The sequence below is a fragment of the Electrona antarctica genome (genome assembly GCF_951216825.1).
Source record: "Electrona antarctica genome assembly, chromosome: 14".
NCBI lineage: Eukaryota > Metazoa > Chordata > Actinopteri > Myctophiformes > Myctophidae > Electrona > Electrona antarctica.
In genome coordinates, this window is record NC_136795.1 from 2,480,289 (window position 1) to 2,504,162 (window position 23,874).

The 23,874-nt window shown below is 50.1% G+C and overlaps 1 protein-coding gene across 3 annotated transcripts; it reads right to left on the reverse strand.

Annotated features, from left to right (window-relative positions):
* Nucleotides 1–760: 760 nt before the first annotated feature.
* slc25a19 (solute carrier family 25 member 19) lies at nucleotides 761–23,256 on the reverse strand. 3 transcript variants are annotated; one of them, XM_079521582.1, is made up of 7 exons: nucleotides 23,131–23,256; nucleotides 21,517–21,676; nucleotides 20,655–20,810; nucleotides 17,894–18,064; nucleotides 15,548–15,728; nucleotides 11,189–11,319; nucleotides 761–1,449 (listed from the first exon to the last, which is right to left on the reverse strand). In XM_079521582.1, the coding sequence occupies exons 2-7, from the start codon at nucleotides 21,646–21,648 to the stop codon at nucleotides 1,270–1,272; spliced, it is 951 nt and encodes a 316-aa protein (XP_079377708.1). In that variant the 5' UTR covers nucleotides 21,649–21,676; nucleotides 23,131–23,256; the 3' UTR covers nucleotides 761–1,269. The 3 variants fall into 3 exon arrangements, with proteins under 3 accessions (XP_079377708.1, XP_079377710.1, XP_079377709.1); XM_079521584.1 differs by having other exon boundaries at nucleotides 21,517–21,673; nucleotides 23,131–23,252; XM_079521583.1 differs by lacking the exon at nucleotides 23,131–23,256 and adding an exon at nucleotides 23,094–23,124.
* Between the last annotated feature and the right edge of the window lie 618 nt (nucleotides 23,257–23,874).

Sequence of the window (23,874 nt, forward strand, 5' to 3'; positions counted from 1 at the left end):
CCAAAGCGCCGCTCCTCTGGACATGACATCCAAAGCGCCGCTCCTCTGGACATGACATCCAAAGCGCCGCTCCTCTGGACATGACATCCAAAGCGCCGCTCCTCTGGACATGACATCCAAAGCGCCGCTCCTCTGGACATGACATCCAAAGCGCCGCTCCTCTGGACATGACATCCAAAGCGCCGCTCCTCTGGACATGACATCCAAAGCGCCGCTCCTCTGGACATGACATCCAAAGCGCCGCTCCTCTGGACATGACATCCAAAGCGCCGCTCCTCTGGACATGACATCCAAAGCGCCGCTCCTCTGCTCTGGACATGACATCCAAAGCGCCGCTCCTCTGCTCTGGACATGACATCCAAAGCGCCGCTCCTCTGCTCTGGACATGACATCCAAAGCGCCGCTCCTCTGGACATGACATCCAAAGCGCCGCTCCTCTGGACATGACATCCAAAGCGCCGCTCCTCTGCTCATAACGCTCTGGACATGACATCCAAAGCGCCGCTCCTCTGGACATGACATCCACTCCCGCTTCGAATGGGATCAGTGTATTGAAACGGGGAAAATCAGGTGCAATCAGGCCTTTCAATAGACTGAGTAGACGTCTACCCGTCTACTCAGGTGCTCAGTAGGTTGATTCCTTCCGATTGTGTCGGTTGATCTGTGCAGTTTAATGCATCGCATGCAGCTACTGGAGCTCAGTAGGTGATCATTCCTTTCAATGCAGCCGTAACATCGAACATGCACTGCTCCCGTGCTTGCGGTTATGTTTAGGTTAGGATTAGAGATGCACTGCTCCCGTGCTTGCGGTTATGTTTAGGTTAGGATTAGAGATAGGGATAGTAATTTCGGAACAAGGAACCTTCTGACTAACGACACGGCACCGCTCCAGTAGCTGCATGCGATGCATTAAACTGCACAGATCAACCGACACAATCGGAAGGAATCAACCTACTGAGCACCTGAGTAGACGGGTAGACGTCTACTCAGTCTATTGAAAGGCCTGATTGCACCTGATTTTCCCCGTTTCAATACACTGATCCCATTCGAAGCGGGTGACATCCAAAGCGCCGCTCCTCTGCTCATAACGCTCTGGACATGACATCCAAAGCGCCGCTCCTCTGGACATGACATCCAAAGCGCCGCTCCTCTGCTCATAACGACATTGTTGTTCTGTGGACACGGACCCCTAAATCTCCTATGTGAGTTATGTTGTGCAATCTTTACTCTGTACTTTTTTTTAAAATGAAGTTCCTGAGTCCGTCCAGCTCAGCGGCTCCCCTTGAGGCCGTGCATGGAGTTGAGGAAGAGCTCGTAGCAGAAGAAGGTGAAGCCGGTGGACATGGCGGCTTTCAGCAGGCTGGGCGACAGGCCTTTGAAGAACCCTGGCAGGCCTTCGTCTCGGGCGATCTGCAGGCCGCAGTCCACAAAGTTCCTGTAGCTGCGCACCTGCATGTGGGGAAAACACACACATGGAAACGATTAGGGATGTCCCGATACACCTTTTTTTTGTTTTCCGATCCAATTCCCGATACCACAATTTCTGTGTTAGCCGATACCGATAACCGATACCAGTGTTGTGATCTCGTGTTGTGTTTATAGCTATCTATAGCTATACTATATCGTGTTCTCTCGTGTTGTGTTTATAGCAGACTCCTCACTCAAATGTGCACTTGCAGTTTGGGCAACTCCAAAGCAAACTCCACATGCCCCAACATTTTATTTACCTGCCATAATGTCAACCACTTACCACTGTGTCGGATCGGTGGTTAGACTGGCATATTCGCCGATACCGATATGACGATACTTTTCCGATACAGTATTGGAGTTGGGACATCTCTAGAAACGATACACTGTCAGTCACAGGTGTGTGACAGGCACCTGAGTGTGGGTCCTGTCAGTCACAGGTGTGTGACAGGCACCTGAGTGTGGGTCAGGTGTCAGTCACAGGTGTGTGACAGGCACCTGAGTGTGGGTCCTGTCAGTCACAGGTGTGTGACAGGCACCTGCGTGTGGGTCAGGTGTCAGTCACAGGTGTGTGACAGGCACCTGAGTGTGGGTCAGGTGTCAGTCACAGGTGTGTGAAAGGCACCTGAGTGTGGGTCAGGTGTCAGTCACAGGTGTGTGACAGGCACCTGAGTGTGGGTCAGGTGTCAGTCACAGGTGTGTGACAGGCACCTGAGTGTGGGTCAGGTGTCAGTCACAGGTGTGTGACAGGCACCTGAGTGTGGGTCCTGTCAGTCACAGGTGTGTGAAAGGCACCTGAGTGTGGGTCAGGTGTCAGTCACAGGTGTGTGACAGGCACCTGAGTGTGGGTCAGGTGTCAGTCACAGGTGTGTGACAGGCACCTGAGTGTGGGTCAGGTGTCAGTCACAGGTGTGTGAAAGGCACCTGAGTGTGGGTCAGGTGTCAGTCACAGGTGTGTGACAGGCACCTGAGTGTGGGTCAGGTGTCAGTCACAGGTGTGTGACAGGCACCTGAGTGTGGGTCAGGTGTCAGTCACAGGTGTGTGACAGGCACCTGAGTGTGGGTCCTGCAACCTTGGCATCTGTCTGTGGTACTGCTGTGTTGTGCAAATATTGCTTTATCTCTGGAAGAAAGCCTATGGTTCCTTATTGAAGTAAGGCTGAGCTCACACCTTTAATGCAATTCTCGTGCTCGTTGGATGCATGTTGTGTTGTGTCATGGCCGCCCAATGTATTTCCAATGGAGGTCACATGGTTTGACACAACATTGTGTTGTGTGAGGGGGAGGGGTGTTTCGACTGCGCCCCTCCCCCTCACACAACACAATGTTGTGTCAAACCATGTGACCTCCATTGGAAATACATTGGGCGGCCATGACACAACACAACATGCATCCAACGAGCACCAGAATTGCATTAAAGGTGTGAGCTCAGCCTAAGGGTGAGGAACCGGTCTGGCTGGGTCCGTCTGAGACACCAAGTCATGCTGCACACAAACCCATGCATGTTGCTGCTGTGTGATCCTTACCAGTTATACCTCATCGTAAAGGTCACAAATCAACGATACAAGTTATAGAAAATAAAATACCAATTGGTATTATTGAAGGGGAGAAATATTCGACCGCAGTTACGTTTACAAACATTTTGTGAGGAGTTTAGTTAAGGGGAACACAGTGCTCGTTCGTGTGTGTGTGTGTGTGTGTGTGTGTGTGTGTGTGGGGGGGGGTCTCCTTTGAAAAATCACAAATTGGGACTCGGTTGGGGTAAAAAAAAACTGTTCAGTTAATTTTCTTTTGCATTAAAAGGTATATTCAGTGATTTGACTTAATTCAAATATCACTTATTTTTTATTTTTTTCTGGATAATCCTCCCTACTATAGAGTGTGCTGACCATATAAGGAGTTCCTCCCTGTCCCCAGTGAGCCCCTGGGGTAAAAAAAACGCAAGTTATGTATATAACTATGGTTCTATGAATACCGGATGACCGCCAGAGGGCGGTGATTTCATCACCTGGATATACATCGCGCGCACGCGCAGAGGTCGAATATTAATACCAACACTGTCACTCGTGACCCCCTGTGGGCGTGAGCCACCGATATAGGTGCCCAGTTCACAGGGTTCATCCTCATGAATCTTTTCGTCGGGATTCCGAGTGACAATGAACTCTGGCGGTCATCCGGTATTCATAGAACCATAGTTATATACATAACTTGCGTTCTATTTCATACCTACTGACCGCCAGAGGGCGGTGATTTCATCACCTGGATGACTCATACCAACATGGTCACGAGGAATCTGTGCTTACCGAGGTCGGTTTGCAGATCTAATGGACAGCCAAACAGCCGTCACCACAGGGTGAGGGAGTCAGGTTGGCTGACTCTTGGCAAAAGCCCAAAACAGATGGAGCCCATTTGGCTGCACTGCAGCACAGATGTCCACCCCCTGGTCTGGCATGTCAAAATGCCTCTGGGGAGGCCTTGAGGCCTACTGAAGAAATCTACCTCAACGCAACAATCAAAGTACCTCTAAGTGTTGCGTTAGTCTCTGTTGAATCAAGGCACAGCCCTTCCTGTGCCCTTTACTCATACAAAAACAACCAAACAGCCATCACAGCTATGCCGTGCCACAGAGCCCGGACAGGGCACAATAGGCAGGTACTAGAATGCTCCATGCCTGGCTGTGGAGCAAACTAAAAATGATAGGCTAGCCAACGTGAAAGGCAGAAAGTCCTTGAAGACATAAGAGGGATTGGCGAATGGTAAACCCAGACCCATCGGCATCCCAGTCTCAGGCACCGGGCAGGGCCTGAAGACAACCTACTCACTTCCGTAGGGTCGCAGTGAGGGCAAATGGTACTAGCAGATAGCCATTTGAGAACGGCCCGATCCAAGGGCTGGGGACAAAGTCCATCCAAACCTGGTAGAGTGGTACCTCGTACCAGATGGTAGGGGGCGATTGCTCGCCCCGTCAGCGTGGCTGATGGCATACCCACAATAAAGTGTGACAGGCGCTGTCCAGAGAGAGCGCAACCTTTATTAGAGCCATCATAGCCAATGAAGAGCCGTTCTGACCACCAAGTGCATGTGGTAGGTCTAACATAATAGGCTCTCATAACAGTTCTCAATCACAATTACTCTCCTGGTGGAGAGGTTAAGGCTGCCAATATCACAGGCAGGTATTGAAAACACAGAGCAACATGGTGGTGCTTTGTCTCAACTAAACCACAGTTTACTTGTGTTGGCGTGCAACGCCCTGGTGCAGGATGCACAAGAATCAAGTAGGGTTCGGACAATAGGCATGATTGTCAGTGGTCAGTTTACGCAGCCGAAGGTGACCCGGGTGAGAATGCACCCTCTCCCTGAACTGTGACAGGGGATTCTGTCTGTGGGGAGGCCAAAGCACTTCATCGAGAAGCTGCAGTAGATGATTCGGCTGCAGTGGTAACCAAAAACGAACCTCAAGTCGCGTATAGCCCGCCCAATATGAAAAACAAATTGAGGCGGAAACATGGAAACTCATACTTCCTGACCGGTATGGTGGCACCATACTACTGTGCGACTGCCTCTGCCTATCCTGTGAAGGATACACGACACCAAAAGTGGCAGTGTAGAGAAGACTTACAAGAAGTCTCCTGGCCAGGGGTGGGCCAGAGTGTCCTGCCCTAACGGTCAGCACCGGAAGGGAGAACTACAGTTGGCCACGCGCCAAGCGCTCAAGGCCAAAGATCCTGCTCTGCCGTACATATGCCCAGTGATACGAAACATCATCGGATCCAAGAGGCTTAAATGGGAAGCATGTCCGCCGCCTGGACTGTATACCCAACAAGAGCATTGCTATGAAACCAGCAAGATGAGGCAAGACCTCCTGCAGAGACTGACTGGATCGAGCGACCCCTTAGTGGGTCGGAAGATAGACTGTTGACATAACATGTTACGAACAAAGTCTAAACATCCCAAGGGCCAAGTCCACTGCACACTGGCCCAGTACATCACAGACACTGGCTGGAGATGGTAGGCAGTAGAGCGAAGCACGCTTAAATGCCTGTACATAACTGAAACAGTAACCCAACCGTATCCACGGTGGTAGGCAGAATTCTGGGGTTCGAGGCCCAGAAATTATAGACAGAACATGTAAAAGGGTGCAATGAAAGCAGCCCTAGAGAAGCAACTGTCTACGTCGCTTCGGTGTGCCCAACAACCAGAGGAACTGGCTGGCAGCACTGTACTCGTCCAAGACGAGACAGGTCAGTGGAAGCTGTCCGTCAGCCCCCCATTAACTCTAAGAGTTTAAGCAAGGCCATGCTTGCAGACCATTCTCAATCTGGCACCGCCTGGAGCACATCCACTGTGCCCAGCATACATGACCAGAGGCAACTGGTAGGTCTGAGATCGAGGATCAGGCGAAAACCACCACCGTCATCAGTCACATCATGAATCAAGGAGAAAACCTTCAGTTGAACCAAACTGCTTGTTCACCGTGAGCTATGCTGCAAGGTCTGTTGGGTGGCAGGCCCAAACATCCGGTCTGGAACGACAGGCAGAGTGTTAAGTGTCCCACTGTACTTCCCTGAAAGTGGGGCCTGTTAGAATGCTGAGTCTATAATTGATGTGCAAGCTAGTTCAGCTGTACGGTTGCACATACGCAACATGTGTCCCCTGCATTCACCCATCTTATTGCTACTAGGAGCAATGAGCAGCCATTCTACAGCGCTCGGGGAGCAATTAGGGGCTCAGACCGGGACACACATGGGCACATTGCTGGCCGGATCTGGCATTGAACCCGGGACATCCAGGGGCTCTGGGTCGCCAGGCGGGCTCACTAACCCGCCGTGGCCGCCCCTCTGGGCCACACTAGGCCCCAACATCATCAGGGTAGTTAGTTACCACGTAAGCTAACGCCTAGAACAAGCATCACCCATAGGTGCCGTGCCTGCGCATCAATGCGCGCAGGCCAGAGGGCCAGGATGAGGTGACCATTAAGGGACCGTCCAACACGTCCCAGTCCAGCTGCCGTGGCATGGATCTAGTTGGCAGACCAGTGACTCTACACTGCGTGCGGCCATGGGCAATAGCCATACTAGCTCGAAGGCTTCATCTAGTGACACCACCAGAGAAGCAGGTTAGGGACCCTGTCTCGTTGGTCACCCCCAGAAGGCAATCTAAAGGTCAGTGCTACTCATCACAGACCACGAGTAGCGGCTCTGGAAACAGCAGGAAAAGAGCAGCACCCATGTATCAACCCATTAAGACAGGAACAAGTCTGGGTTGCCGCTGCTATGTAAAGTATATAGCCATATGTATACTCTTCTCAATTCATCAAATCGACATTTGAAATCATTCCGAGACCTAGGTCCGGATTCAGAAGGTGTTTACAGCATCGGCCCTAAATGGGTTAAGACGTTCTTAACCTGAGCAACTTGGTGGCCAAGAGTACCACCTTGAAATTTCCCCTAGTTGAGAGAGCATCATCTCACAACGCTAGCATCCTTGTGGGAGGCAAATCAGCCACAACCACGGCCAACACAGTTGGCATACGTGCCAGCAGTATGCAGCCACAATAACAGCAATATCTTCAAAATGGCCTTGGATCGTCTCGGGATCCCCCAGAATGAAGTTACTAATGCTGCTCTGGAGAGGAAGTCTGCAGCTCTCGGTATGGAGCTGTTTCCCTCGCGACCAGACTACGGATAAGCGGTTGGAGATGGATGGAAGAATGAACCACAGCCATAGCCTGTGTCCGGCGCCCAAGTCGAAACCCGACTACAGGCGCAAGTAATGGACCTCCTCTGTGGGACCAGAGAGGACCAGCATGTTGCACTAATCCATGAACAGCAGCAGAGCGAGACACTCTAAATACTACTGGTTACGTAGTTGTAGCGAAAGAGCGAAAATCACTCAAGCTACAGTGTCAAGTAGTGCCATAGTATAGTGGGAAAGCCAAATATTTGGACTGTCATATACAACCATTTTAATACCAAGCATATTGGTAATATCTGGCAGCAGCAGAGTGACGTACACTCAAGCTATGATAGCAAGTAATCACAGTATACTGCACATGTCAAAGCAGTAGTGAGTACCAGGTACACAATGTCGTGGTTATACGAAGATCTAACCCTCAGCAGTTCGCTATGGGACGCGTCCCAACTTGGGCGCGGACAACAGAAGTACTTATAGTACACTCACATTCTATTAAGTATATAAGAGAATGGGCCTCTTTTGCGTCATGACGTAGCACGTGCCCTCTCGATGAGGGCATAAAAGCACGTACTCGCGCATGCCTCGCTTATATCTCTTATAACCATGGTTACCGCGTAACCGTCAGAGAATGGCAGCAGAGCGAAACACTCTCAATGCCAGTGAACCAGTCAGCCACAGCGTTACGCTTATTGATCATCTGTACGCACAGTATGTTAATACAATGCAGACATGGCGAAGAGCGGAGACTACTCATGCCTATGTCAAGTACACAATATGATAGTGGCGGGGCGGTACATGCCCTCGGTGCTAGTGAAAATGACCATCTGTACACACAGTATGTCAACAATACTATGTAGACATGGCGAAGAGCGAAGACCACTCAAGCACACAGTATGACAGCAATGGAGCGAAACACACCCCCAGTGTCAGTGATAATGCAGCAAAAGAGCATGATCACTCAAGCTACAGTACTTCTATGTACAGTAGACATGGCGAAGAGCGAAGACCACTCAAGCCCACAGTATGATAGCAATGGAGCGAAACACACCCCCAGTGTCAGTGATAATGCAGCAAAAGCTACAGTATCAAGTACACTACATATGTACCCGCCAATGTATCCTGTTGTCTTGCCCCCAAGACGGATCAGGGCAGTTGCTGCAAAGGCAGCTAATGAGGACTAGTCCAAATAGGAATAAGCACAGCATTATATGCCTATTGATATTGATTATCAGTACATGTTATGTACATGTATAACGCTGAGGAAGGCCATACAGGCCGAAACGTGTAAGCTTGTTCACTCTCGTCAGAGGTAAATAAAAATCATGCAAAAGGACATACAATGAGTGCTGCATTTGCTTCACCTCAACTTATCAGTACATGTTACCAATACTATGCAGACATAGGGAAGAGCACTCAGCACATGCCCAGTGGCGTATCTACAATAAGGCGAGGACAGGCGTCCGCCTGTCCAAATCCATTTTCTGCCTGGCCAAGATGTAATTCTTGCCTGCTCAAAATGTAATGCCTGTAAATGCCACTGCCCCTGCCAAGTAGATAGTTTGATAACCATGCAATGGTAAAGCGATAGACGCTTGAACCATTATATTAGTAATTGTACTGCCAAGCACAAACAAGTATTACCCAAACAGCAGCTGAGCGGATCACACTCAATCTATGAGATACAAGCACTATGCCTATCTCAGATAGCAGTACACACTTAAGTTAAGCTGTGACGTTAAGCACACTGTGACAACATTGTCATATTCCTGCTTGATATAACGAGCAAAACAAACTAGCAAGTCAGCACTGAGCTGCGTTTACAACTTGACATGCATTTGAAAAAGTTTGTTCCTTAACCAGAAATCGTCTGGGGAGGAGCGCTCATTAACGTCACGACCACACAACCCTCCTCTTGGTAGACATCGTTGCATCCAAGCGCCACATATGTGGTTGATTGCACGTCTGCGACAGAGCAAAACACTCTTCTGCAGAAAACACGTGGAGAGGAGTGGTCATTCAACATGACTAGCGTCGCGGCAGTCGCTCTATCGAGGCGAAGCACACCTCTATGAGCCCATAGTTACCAACGCCATAAAACATTGCTGTGTTGCTGTTCATTTTAGTATCGTGCCGCGGCCATTCAACGTGAGTATTGATTAATAGTCAATAAGCGCCGCCGCGGTCGCTCTGTCGAGGCGAAGCACACCTCTGCGAGCCACATTAACAGCACACAGTCACCACGAAACATTAAATACAAAGTTAGCTTTTAGTTAGTGAACACACAACCGCTAACCCTTAATGCATTAATCGGGAGGATGGACGGCCACTGCCGCCACCGACAAATCATACAAGTTGGATTTCAGCGAACAAACACTGTCACCAACCCAATGTAACGCCACACAGCAAAGCGAAAATAACGCAATGCTGTAGCAGGCACTCCCGCCGGGCAAGTAAAGTAACACGCAACTTACCTGTAGAAAATAAAGTCCAACATAATAGTTGGACCAGGGAGCCCGGCGGAAAATTATCGCCGCCATGAAGCCTCTGGAGGACGCAAGGTAGCTCCAACCGAACGGTTACGAGGCTTATTAGGCATGGCCGGCGTCGAGAGCCCACCCATACAGCCTCAAAGGGCTAGTAGCAGGAGCTCAATAAAATAAATCGACCTGCGCTCAAAGGCGAAAAGATGAAAGAGGATGAACCCTGTGAACTGGGCACCTATATCGGTGGCTCACGCCCACAGGGGGTCACGAGTGACAGTGTTGGTATTAATATTCGACCTCTGCGCGTGCGCGCGATGTATATCCAGGTGATGAAATCACCGCCCTCTGGCGGTCAGTAGGTATGAAATAGAACCCTAGTTTCAGTTTTGGTGGCGGGTGGCAAAGCCTTCATCCAATCAGGATGAGAGGGGCCTTCCTCCAATCATGATCAAGTGGGGGCGGGCCTTGGTGCACATGCTGTTGGCCTGTTGCACTTCCCCCCACTGTAGAGCGTGCATGTGCACATTTTGTTACCGGGGCGGACTGGGTGGTTTTCCAAATCACCCAAATCACTGAATGCTCCTTTAATCCCTGAATACATTGACATTATACTCAGTGGAAACATGTGTAGTGGAAGGACCAGAGGCATACCACCCTACCTGTCCAAAGTGAACTCTAAAACATGTGTAGTGGAAGGACCAGAGGCATACCACCCTACCTGTCCAAAGTGAACTCTAAAACATGTGTAGTGGAAGGACCAGAGGCATACCACCCTACCTGTCCAAAGTGAACTCTAAAACATGTGTAGTGGAAGGACCAGAGACATACCACCCTACCTGTCCAAAGTGAACTCTAAAACATGTGTAGTGGAAGGACCAGAGACATACCACCCTACCTGTCCAAAGTGAACTCTAAAACATGTGTAGTGGAAGGACCAGAGACATACCACCCTACCTGTCCAAAGTGAACTCTAAAACATGTGCAGTGGAAGGACCAGAGGCATACCACCCTACCTGTCCAAAGTGAACTCTAAAACATGTGTAGTGGAAGGACCAGAGACATACCACCCTACCTGTCCAAAGTGAACTCTAAAACATGTGTAGTGGAAGGACCAGAGGCATACCACCCTACCTGTCCAAAGTGAACTCTAAAACATGTGTAGTGGAAGGACCAGAGGCATACCACCCTACCTGTCCAAAGTGAACTCTAAAACATGTGCAGTGGAAGGACCAGAGACATACCACCCTACCTGTCCAAAGTGAACTCTAAAACATGTGTAGTGGAAGGACCAGAGGCATACCACCCTACCTGTCCAAAGTGAACTCTAAAACATGTGTAGTGGAAGGACCAGAGGCATACCACCCTACCTGTCCAAAGTGAACTCTAAAACATGTGTAGTGGAAGGACCAGAGACATACCACCCTACCTGTCCAAAGTGAACTCTAAAACATGTGCAGTGGAAGGACCAGAGACATACCACCCTACCTGTCCAAAGTGAACTCTAAAACATGTGTAGTGGAAGGACCAGAGGCATACCACCCTACCTGTCCAAAGTGAACTCTGGCCTCGTCGAAGCCGCCCACTTGCAGTCTCTTCTTGAAGAGGTCGAAGGGGTAGGTGACCGTCTTGCTGATGACCCCGGCACCGCTGCCACATACCAGACTGGCCAGGCCACCTGGGAGAGAGGTCACACACAGAGAACACATCACAGACTGCCCAGGCCACCTGGGAGAGAGACCACACACAGAGAACACATCACAGACTGCCCAGGCCACCTGGGAGAGAGGTCTGGATTTAATCCCTCCGCCCACGTATAATAATAGCAGAACTGCTTTACTTCATCCATCCATCCATCCATCCATCCATCTTCAACCGCTTATCCGTAGTCTGGTCGCGGGGGCAACAGCTCCACCAGAGTGCTCCAGACTTCCCTCTCCAGAGCAACATTAGTGACTTCCTCCTGGGGGATTCCGAGACGTTCCAAGGCCAGTGTTTCCTCCAACTGCGCCTTGGTCTGCCCCAGGGTCTCCTCCCAGTAGGACGTGCGTCGAGGACCTCCCTAGGGAGGCGCCCGAGGCATCCTAACCAGATGCCCGAACCACCTCAGCTGGCTCCTTTCCAGGCGAAGGAGCAGCGGTTCTACTCCGAGTCTCTCTCGTGTGACTGAACTTCTCTTTACTTTACTTTTACTATTTTAGTGGGCTACACTGTTAAGCATACTGTATACCTTGAAGCCCCACATCTTGGTGAATGTATGGACTTGGACCTGACTTTTCTTTTTTTGGGGGGCTTTTTATGCCTTTATTGATAGGGTACAGCAGGGTTTTTTTTTTTATAAAATCACGATTTTTCAAAAATAGCAGACCTACAAGCTCGTAGCGCGCCACTCGGTGGCGCGCTACGAGCTTGTAGATCTGCTATTTTTCAATAGCTAAATTATAACATAATGCTTAAAACACCAAAAGGGGTTCCCGCCCAAAATGGGTTAAGGTTATTGTAGCAGTCAATTTATATTGGGGGTCGGGAGGGGGCGGGGCGGGGGTCCCGAGACATTGCCAAAGCATTTCCGGGGGTCCCCGGACAAAAACGTTGAGAACCCCTGGGGTACAGTAATTAGACAGGAAACGGGGAGAGAGAGATGGGGAGTGACACGCGGCAAAGGCCGTCGGGCTCGGGCTGGTTGAGCTAACCATGCAGCCACAGTAACACAATTACAAAGTCAGCCTTGGTCATCTTTAGAATAGCATTTAAGAACGTATATAGCAGCTTTCACACATCCATCTGACCGAACGTCAAACCGAAGGAGGGCGACGCCCGGTGTTAAGCCGGTCAGACCAGCGCTTTGCCCAGAACCACAGATCTGACCCATATACCCATATATAGGCATAATGGAGTTCTGGTTGTCCAGAACATGTTGACCTGCTTGTCATACAGACAACAGGTGAGTCTCCTCACTGGACTCAGTCTAGACTCCTTGTCCTTCATGGCTGTGATTGACAGGAGAGATGATCAGAGGAGCAGAGTTTGTACCATTTTGGTACCATTTTGGACTGAAGTATGGGTAGAGTCTCTCAGTGAAGGAGCAGCCGGTGAAAGAGTAGAGGTGAACTCTGGTCTCCACATCATAAAAGGAGACCAGACCCTCCTCATAATCCACAAACACTCCCACTTTCTGGAGCTCCTGTCTTACAGGGAGGAAGACAGAAGGGCCAGCTTTAGCCTTGTACCGATTACCATTCCTCAACAAACATATAGTCCAGTAACCATTGTTGGGACCCAGATAGATGCTTCCCTTCCTGTTGATGGACTCTCTGGCCACTCCTAAACTCCAGCCAGTCTTCCCTCCAACCTGAACCTCATAGTAAAACCTTCCTGAGGTGAGGCTTTGTTTCCCTAAGACAATGACACATTTAGAGAATCTCTCTGTGTTGTTTGGGAGCTTCTTCTGCACATTTCCATCATGCACTTGTTTTCCATCCTCAGACAGGATGAGTCTGCATTGTGCTGTATCAGGGTCCAGAGTTACATCCACCTCATATTGTTGGATAATCTTCAGCTCAGCATCACAGAGCTTCTTCATTTCATCACAGAGTGTCTTCTCCAGCTGAGCCACAGCTGTCCTCACAGTCTCCACGTATGAAGACTGATGGACATTGACCTTTGTCCAGTCCTTGGTGGGTGGAGGGGTGTTGATGGAGGTGATGTTCTGGAGGAGGTGGTCTTCAGGGTGTGAGCGCTGCTTGAGCTCAGAGCTTCTCTTCTCCAACTGAGTGATTTCCTGTTGCAGATCTTCGATGAAGCCTGCAGCCTGTTTCTCTGTTTTTTTCTGCTTCTCTTCAATCACACCAATGAGCTCAGCCTGGCTTCTCTGAATACAGCTGATCAGAGCAGTGAGGACCTGCACACTGTCTGCTATCACTGTGTCTGAATACAGCTGATCAGAGCGGTGAGGACCTGCACACTGTCTGCTATCACTGCGTCTGCAACTTTCCTGCTGATCTCTACTGAGCGTTTGACCTCCTGAATCTTCACTCGTCTCTCCTGGATCATCTGCTGGATTTCAGCCTCTGCCTTTCTGTCATATTCTCCGCTGGCAGACGCCATCTCTACACACTGACGATAACTGGAAATATATGAACAATACTTACAAACTGAATAACTAGGAAGTGTCCGGTGAAGTCTGAGCCACTCACACTGTGGGAACCATCCTTTAAATAGAGCTCCTGGAATCTCCACATCATAATATGACGTCAGCTATTTCAGGCATCACCATCTCTGCCTGTTCGTTTGGGGAGTGAGCTTCACACCTCCAGACAGCCCATTGTTCAAGTAGTCGGTATTTAACCCATTTTTGGTGTTTTAAGCATTGTGTTATGCTTTAGCTGTTGAAAATAACATATCTACAAGCTCATGAACTTGTAGGTCTGCTATTTTTGAAAAATCGTGAAAATGTTCCTGAAATCTTTGAATATATATTGTTACAAATCTTTGCTTCTGGGAGGTCCCTGGAACAACATATTTTCAGATGGGGGTCGGCGGCCAATTACATATCATTTTTGTGGTCCTTGGCAAATTATATTTATGTATATATATCCCTGATTCCCTGTGCTCATCAGCAGCACACAGCTGGACTGACCTTTGGAGTTCCCTGTGCTCATCAGCGGGGCCAACAGCTGGACTGACCTTTGGAGTTCCCAGTGCTCATCAGCGGGGCCAACAGCTGGACTGACCTTTGGAGTTCCCTGTGCTCATCAGCGGGGCCAACAGCTGGACTGACCTTTGGAGTTCCCTGTGCTCATCAGCGGGGCCAACAGCTGGACTGACCTTTGGAGTTCCCTGTGCTCATCAGCGGGGCGAACAGCTGGACTGACCTTTGGAGTTCCCTGTGCTCATCAGCGGGGCGAACAGCTGGACTGACCTTTGGAGTTCCCTGTGCTCATCAGCGGGGCGAACAGCTGGACTGACCTTTGGAGTTCCCTGTGCTCATCAGCGGGGCGAACAGCTGGACTGACCTTTGGAGTTCCCTGTGCTCATCAGCGGGGCCAACAGCTGGACTGACCTTTGGAGTTCCCTGTGCTCATCAGCGGGGCCAACAGCTGGACTGACCTTTGGAGTTCCCTGTGCTCATCAGCGGGTCGAACAGCTGGACTGACCTTTGGAGTTCCCTGTGCTCATCAGCGGGGCGAACAGCTGGACTGACCTTTGGAGTTCCCTGTGCTCATCAGCGGGGCCAACAGCTGGACTGACCTTTGGAGTTCCCTGTGCTCATCAGCGGGGCCAACAGCTGGACTGACCTTTGGAGTTCCCTGTGCTCATCAGCGGGGCGAACAGCTGGACTGACCTTTGGAGTTCCCTGTGCTCATCAGCGGGGCGAACAGCTGGACTGACCTTTGGAGTTCCCTGTGCTCATCAGCGGGGCGAACAGCTGGACTGACCTTTGGAGTTCCCTGTGCTCATCAGCGGGGCGAACAGCTGGACTGACCTTTGGAGTTCCCTGTGCTCATCAGCGGGGCCAACAGCTGGACTGACCTTTGGAGTTCCCTGTGCTCATCAGCGGGGCCAACAGCTGGACTGACCTTTGGAGTTCCCTGTGCTCATCAGCAGCACACAGCTGGACTGACCTTTGGAGTTCCCTGTGCTCATCAGCGGGGCGAACAGCTGGACTGACCTTTGGAGTTCCCTGTGCTCATCAGCGGGGCCAACAGCTGGACTGACCTTTGGAGTTCCCTGTGCTCATCAGCGGGGCGAACAGCTGGACTGACCTTTGGAGTTCCCTGTGCTCATCAGCGGGGCCAACAGCTGGACTGACCTTTGGAGTTCCCTGTGCTCATCAGCGGGGCGAACAGCTGGACTGACCTTTGGAGTTCCCTGTGCTCATCAGCGGGTCGAACAGCTGGACTGACCTTTGGAGTTCCCTGTGCTCATCAGCGGGGCGAACAGCTGCTTGAACACGTTGTAGAAGAAGAACTGCAGGCCGGCGTAGGGAAACACCGCCACCAGCGTCGGGACCAGGCCACGGTAGAACCCCAACACTCCCCCCGTGTGGTACATGCTGGACACTGCATGTCTCAGGTTCCTGTACACCTGGAAATGAAGCATCATGATTAATACAGGGTTCCTTTCCTACTAGGGGCGGAAGATAACATCGATTTATATATTATTAACCCATTTAGACCCGAGGACGATTCTACAAATGTCTTCTACATCCTGGCAGTTTTCTGAAAGATCCTATGTTTCTATGTCAGTGGTTCTCAAACTATTTCATGTCAAGGCCCCCAAATATTATATGCATTTGGCCGCCGAGCCCCATCTGAAAATATGTAGTTCCAGGGACCCCCCAAAGAAGCAAAGATATGAGTTAAAAACGCTCGGAAAGATTTGCGTCACATTTTCACAAATTTTCAAAAATAGCAGACCTACAAGTTCATAGTGCGGCACTCGGTGACGCGCTATGAGCTTGTAGATCTGCTATTTTTCAATAGCTAAAGCATAACATAATGCTTTAAAAACACCAAAAGGGGTTAACGCCCAGAATGGGTTAATCGCGATGCGGACATTGACGATTATGAATCTAGTCACAAATATCAAAAATAGATCTTATTATTTATTATTTGTTTTTGTATGTTGGCACAGAAGGGATGCACTCGCAGATTATACACACCAACAGGCGGAAACAACGGTCGGACATGCGGTCGGACATGTGCTGCTCCGTGCTTGCGGTTAGGGTAGGGTTCGAGATAGGTTGTCGGTCTAATAGTATGTCTAAACTAAAGCCTGTACCCGGCACTGAATTCATATATCTTTTTTGAGGGGTGCAACCACTGTACGTCCCTGTGTCCCTGGCTGTGTCCGAGCACGAAAATAGCGGTATAGCGTTTGTTCACCACCAAGTGTGACAGACACACACAGGCCAGGGAGGAGGGCTTGTACAGTACAGTACAGTACGATACGGTACGGTACGGTACGGTACAGTACAGTACAACTCACTTCAGACAGGTCTGATGTTTTTTAAAGAACGCTGCTTAATGTGTGTTTGTTTGTAGTGTAATGAAAGATAACGGAGGTAAATTAATCTGTTTTCATTATGGATCATTAGAAAGCACTTTGTTTACTGGTCACACAGTGAGGGGAAACCAAACACACAGTGAGGGGAAACCAAACACACAGTGAGGGGAAACCAAACACACAGTGAGGGGAAACCAAACACACAGTGAGGGGAAACCAAACACACAGTGAGGGGAAACCAAACACACAGTGAGGGGAAACCAAACACACAGTGAGGGGAAACCAAACAAAGCACTGTGTTTACTGGTCACACAGTGAGGGGAAACCAAACACACAGTGAGGGGAAACCAAACACACAGTGAGGGGAAACCAAACACACAGTGAGGGGAAACCAAACATGCATTGGAAATCCATATGCAGCTCCATAAATAAGGTCAATCCATTTATAATCCAATCGTAGCCCTCTGTATCGTAATCCAATAATCAGGTACCTAGAGATTTCCGCTCCTAATGATTGTGACGATGCGTGATACGCATGGCGTGTTATTTGCGTGTACCTTGGGCTCTCACCGAGCCGCGAGGCATGTGCGTAGCGTGTGGTGGTGTTAGCTATAGCGTGTTATTAGCGTGTACCTTGGGCTCTCCCTGGGCCGCCAGGCGTGTGCGTAGCGTGTGTTGGTGTTAGCTGTAGCGTGTTATTAGCGTGTACCTTGGGCTCTCCCTGGGCCGCCGGTGTGTGCGTAGCGTGTGTCGGTTAGCTGTAGCGTGTTATTAGCGTGTACCTTGGGCTCTCCCTGCGTAGCGAGGCGTGTGCGTAGCGTGTGTGTTGGTGTTAGCTGTAGCGTGTTATTAGCATGTACCTTGGGCTCTCCCTGCGTAGCGAGGCGTGTGCGTAGCGTGTGTGTTGATGTTAGCTGTAGCATGTTATTTGCGTGTACCTTGGGCTCTCCCTGGGCCGCCAGGTGTGTGCGTAGCGCGTGTGTTGGTGTTAGCTGTAGCATGTTATTTGCGTGTACCTTGGGCTCTCCCTGGGCTGCGAGGCGTGTGCGTAGCGTGTGGTGGTGTTAGCTGTAGCGTGTTATTTGCGTGTACCTTGGGCTCTCCCTGGGCTGCGAGGCGTGTGCGTAGCGTGTGGTGGTGTTAGCTGTAGCGTGTTATTAGCGTGTACCTTGGGTTCTCCCTGGGCCGCCAGGCGTGTGCGTAGCGTGTGTTGGTGTTAGCTGTAGCGTGTTATTAGCGTGTACCTTGGGCTCTCCCTGGGCCGCCAGGCGTGTGCGTAGCGTGTCCAGCGGCTGGCAGGCCACCGTGGCCGAGCAGGCGCCCAGACCGCCGCACAGGAAGTGAGCCGCCGGCGTCCGGCTGTCGAACGGCGTCGCCTTGTGGACGAGCTCGGTGAGGCGCTCGAAGCTGACGAACTGCAAGGCAAAACATACTCAAGAGATTAAGGCAACTAAAAGGTTTTGTTAGATCTGTGATTTGTGAAACAGCGGGAAAATAGTTCACAACACCCACTGAGCATTTCTCTGGCTAGTAGACGTAAAAAATGGCTATGCTAAAACCGAGGTAAACTGGTCTAAAACCATTTTTTTTAGGCTAGGTTTAGCCTAGACGTCTGTATATAGCCGTTGAAATGACTTTGTTTTCTACTAGACATAACAATGCTGCATTTGTTTTGATACGATCGAGACATACTACTATGCAAGACCTTTCTTTCATAGCTGTCATCAGGGTTGAGGGCCCTCTAGCACAAGCAGGGAATAGAGGTTATCCCTTAGTTAGGAGGTTGGGCAGTGGAAGGGTTCCACTGCTGGAACTCAGGTTTACAATGTTTTTTGACCATTTACGGTATTATTATTGTGTGTGTATTTTGCTTTTTCTTCCCACTCTTTCTTCCTTTTCTCCTGAAATGTACACTCTGAAGTGATGTTGCCCTGTTGCCCCTGTTAAGTGTTGACTTGATGCCATATGTAGTCCATCTGAAGAAAGCGAGGATTATACAGAGACATTGGAGATGGAGTCACTTGGAGGGGGCATGAGGGGGGAGGGAGGGAAGAGGGGTGAAAAAAAAATCCTGGGAATTGCACTTGTGTCCTATGTATAAATAGAAATGCTGTCTATACTGTACTGCTTTTTCCAGAAGGCAGACGGTCCCTCTTCAGTGTGTGTGTGTGTGTGTGTGTGTGTGCGTACCTACCTGCACAGCTCCAAAGCAGACAGACAGCAGCTGCGCGGGGACGTGGCCCTTCCAGAAGGCAGACGGTCCCTCTTCAGTGTGTGTGTGTGTGTGTGTGTGTGTGTGTGTACCTACCTGCACAGCTCCAAAGCAGACAGACAGCAGCTGCGCGGGGACGTGGCCCTTCCAGAAGGCCGCCGGTCCCTCTTCAGTGTGTGTGTGTGTGTGTGTGTGTGTGTGTGTGTGCGTACCTACCTGCACAGCTCCAAAGCAGACAGACAGCAGCTGCGCGGGGACGTGGCCCTCCTCAGTGTGTGTGTGTGTGTGTGTGTGTGTGTGTACCTGCACAGCTCCAAAGCAGACAGACAGCAGCTGCGCGGGGACGTGGCCCTCCTCAGTGTGTGTGTGTGTGTACCTGCACAGCTCCAAAGCAGACAGACAGCAGCTGCGCGGGGACATGGCCCTTCTCAGTGTGTGTGTGTGTGTGTGTGTGTGTGTGTGTCTACCTGCACAGCTCCAAAGCAGACAGACAGCAGCTGCGCGGGGACGTGGCCCTCCTCAGTGTGTGTGTGTGTGTACCTACCTGCACAGCTCCAAAGCAGACAGACAGCAGCTGCGCGGGGACGTGGCCCTTCTCAGTGTGTGTGTGTGTGTGTGTGTGTGTGTCTACCTGCACAGCTCCAAAGCAGACAGACAGCAGCTGCGCGGGGACGTGGCCCTTCTCAGTGTGTGTGTGTGTGTGTGTGTGTGTGTGTGTGTCTACCTGCACAGCTCCAAAGCAGACAGACAGCAGCTGCGCGGGGACGTGGCCCTTCTCAGTGTGTGTGTGTGTGTGTGTGTGTGTGTGTGTGTGTGTGTGTGTGTACCTACCTGCACAGCTCCAAAGCAGACAGACAGCAGCTGCGCGGGGACGTGGCCCTTCTCAGTGTGTGTGTGTGTGTGTGTGTGTGTGTGTGTGTGTGTGTGTGTACCTACCTGCACAGCTCCAAAGCAGACAGACAGCAGCTGCGCGGGGACGTGGCCCTCCTCAGTGTGTGTGTGTGTGTGTGTGTGTGTGTGTGTGTACCTACCTGCACAGCTCCAAAGCAGACAGACAGCAGCTGCGCGGGGACGTGGCCCTTCCAGAAGGCAGACGGTCCCTCTTCAGTGTGTGTGTGTGTGTGTGTGTGTGTGTGTGTGTGTGTGTGTGTACCTACCTGCACAGCTCCAAAGCAGACAGACAGCAGCTGCGCGGGGACGTGGCCCTTCTCAGTGTGTGTGTGTGTGTGTGTGTGTGTGTGTGTGTGTACCTACCTGCACAGCTCCAAAGCAGACAGACAGCAGCTGCGCGGGGACGTGGCCCTTCCAGAAGGCAGACGGTCCCTCTTCAGTGTGTGTGTGTGTGTGTGTGTGTGTGTGTGTGTGTGTGTGTGTGTACCTACCTGCACAGCTCCAAAGCAGACAGACAGCAGCTGCGCGGGGACGTGGCCCTCCTCAGTGTGTGTGTGTGTGTGTGTGTGTGTGTGTGTACCTACCTGCACAGCTCCAAAGCAGACAGACAGCAGCTGCGCGGGGACGTGTCCCTCCTCAGTGTGTGTGTGTGTGTGTGTGTGTGTACCTGCACAGCTCCAAAGCAGACAGACAGCAGCTGCGCGGGGACGTGGCCCTCCTCAGTGTGTGTGTGTGTGTACCTACCTGCACAGCTCCAAAGCAGACAGACAGCAGCTGCGCGGGGACATGGCCCTTCTCAGTGTGTGTGTGTGTGTGTGTGTGTACCTACCTGCACAGCTCCAAAGCAGACAGACAGCAGCTGCGCGGGGACGTGGCCCTCCTCAGTGTGTGTGTGTACCTACCTGCACAGCTCCAAAGCAGACAGACAGCAGCTGCGCGGGGACGTGGCCCTTCCAGAAGGCCGCCGGTCCCTCTTCTCGCAGGATGCAGCGCCATGCTTGGAACAAACCCCAGTATTTTCCCTCCGGACTCCGAGACGACACTCTCTCGATCTGCAACTGTGGATCAACATATACAGACGGAAGATGTTGTTTCCATACCGATACCAGTGACGGGAAAGTATCGGCGAGTATCTCAGTCTATATGCCATTCCGATACCACGATAATTTATCACATGATGATATAATATTTGATGTTGTAGACTAGTACACATTCACCCATTCACACCCACATTCATACACCGATGGCGGAGGAAACCATGCAAGGCACCAACCTGCACATCAGGAGCAATTAGGGGTTCAGAGTCTTGCTCAAGGACACTTTGACACTAGCCTCGGAAACCCAGACGTTTTTATTTCCAGGGAGAAAAAGAAAAGTCTGGGTCCGAGTCCACTTCAATTCGGCATAGAGTAGCGCAAACGTCCATCACTCTCTGCTGATTTCCGATCGTCTGCACCTTTGTTAAATTGACTCACACACACACGCACACATGTACACACACACACTCCTCTCTCTCTCTCTCTCTGTCGCTCTAATGAATTAGTCTCATGTCGCGCAGCTGCGTCTAGATTCTATGCCATAGAAAGCATAGGTGGACCCCAGGCTACTTTGACACTAACTCTGGGGGAGCCCACAGGGATCGAACCGGGAACCTCACGGTTCCCATCCGGCCGCCGCCTCTAACGGCCCGCTCTACCTCCCTGAGCCACTCCACTGCCGCCACTCAGCAGCAGCATATACTGCCGTTATGAATTATCTTCTCACCTGGAATCTGATTTTCAGGACGTCCAGGGGGCTGATCAGGGCTCGGGTGACCATGCCAGCAGCGGACCCAGCCAGGGCTGCCTCCTCTGGGGTGGGAGGGGCACCCTGGGCCCCTGGGTCGTAGCCCACCATCCCTCCTCCACAGCCTCAGCACTCACTACTGAGAGAAACCATCAGAATCATGATAAATGTCTGCTTATTCATCAAATGGTATTTTTAGAATAGATGATGTTAGCTGACTTAACTGATATATTTGATTGATTTTTGTATTCACAGTATGTAGAATTCTCAGAAACATTTCAAACGAAAGCACAAGTCAATAAACAAAAACTGCTACGAGGATGAAACCATGAAACGCAGACTTAAACATGTTTACATCAGGGTCCTCCATGTTCAATTCATGAGGAAACCGATGTCACTTGTTTTATTACAATAAGGTTATAATGCAGTTAATGTGAGAGATCTGTATCAAGATCTATTACAATAATAAATAGCTACATTTGGAAAGAATGTATCATTGTACTTGTAGGATGAGTGCATCATTCAAGACCAAAAAAGATGTTATTACCAGTGATTGATTTATTGATTGATTGAAGTATTTATTAACTTAACAGTTTGGAGAATTACAGTACATTTCAAGCACAACTTGATTGATTGATTGAAGAATTTATTAACAGTTTGCAGAATTACAGTACATTTCAAGCACAAACTCAATACAAAGGCTGTTAACTGTGAGTGGACGACCCAATTAAGCATTACACTTGTTTCCAATAGGGTCCACCATGTTCAAATCATCAAAACATTTAGAGACGTACAAATAGACACTTCTGTAGACAGAACAGGAATTCATCATAAAGGAGGTAAAAAGGGAAAAGAAATATATACAGTGAGGGGAAAAAGGGGGGGGCGGTGGGGGGGGATTTAGATTTTACGGGGGCCAGTTTCGAATTGCAGCCATCCTTTGAGAGCGGTTTTGAAGGAGTCAAGGGATTCGCATGTCTTAATGACAGTTGGTAGGGCGTTCCACATTTTGGTGGCATAGGAGCGAAAAGAATTTAGTCCCTTGTTTGTGCCGAATCTGGGTTGTACATGGTTCGTTGCAACTCAATACAAAACTGTTAACTGTGGACGACACCATAAAGCATTATACTTGTTTACAATAGGGTCCACCATGTTCAATTCATCACAACATTAATTTTCAGAGACGTACAGATATACACTTCTATATAGCCAAAAACAGGAAATCCTCAGAGGTAAAAAAAAAAAAAAGGGGGGAAAACATATATAGTGAGGGGAAAAGGGGTGTTTGGGGGATTCAGAATGTACGGGTCCCTCCCTGGCATATCTCTCTTCAAATGGGGGTCCGCGGGATAATTAGTGTCAATTCGGGGGTCCTTGACATGAAAAGGGTTTGGGAACCAGCTGTGTTCTAAGGACACAGATGACAGCCAGGAGCACCTTGACTTGACTGAGAGGCAGCGATGCTAAGCTAAAGCTAACAACAACAGAAGCTGTATTATTAAAAGCATGTAACGTCTATAGGCAGAATGACTGTGTTGTGCAGTCCACTGTCCTACCTTGTTGTGAGAACACCACATGAAGAGGAGAACCTACCTTGTTGTGAGAACACCACATGAAGAGGAGAAAGGAAGGAATGAAGGTGAAATGAATCCTCAGTCAGAGACACTGCTGTGTTCTCTGTTCTCTCACACCCTCTGCTTCTCTCTGTGTGAGGCTGGTGGCGAGTTTAGAGGTGCTTTACCGCCATCCAGTGGACTAGATGTGCAACAGCAACAGGAGATTTGTTTTACCAGCTGGTCAGACACCAGTATGAAAACGTAAAATACCCAAATCTTTCACTGATTTTGCCCCCCCATGATAGGCGGGGCCTCCCCATGATAGGTGGGGCCTCCCCATGATAGGTGGGGCCTCTCCATGATAGGTGGGGCCTCCCCATGATAGGTGGGGCCTCCCCATGATAGGTGGGGCCTCCCCATGATAGGTGGGGCCTCCCCATGATAGGCTGGGCCTCCCCATGATAGGTGGGGCCTCCCCATGATATCTATTTTTCGTTTTTTGGGAGAAATTCCATGTTGAAATATTAAAGAAGAGTACCTACCTCAAGTTGCCATGTAGGCTATATTGCTGTAGGCCTACTCTAATATATTTTGATCAGATATCCCCGGGTTTAGTGATGGTGTGACAAAAGTTGGATTTAGTGTTCTAGAACGGGTTCTGAACAGTTCAGGCCTATTCATAGATCCACTTTTAGTTGATAAGGTGACCACCAAAACGGTGGTTGGTTAGTAAAAACAGAGAGATGTGTTGGGGTGAGCGCGAGTATGAATAGGCCTTTGG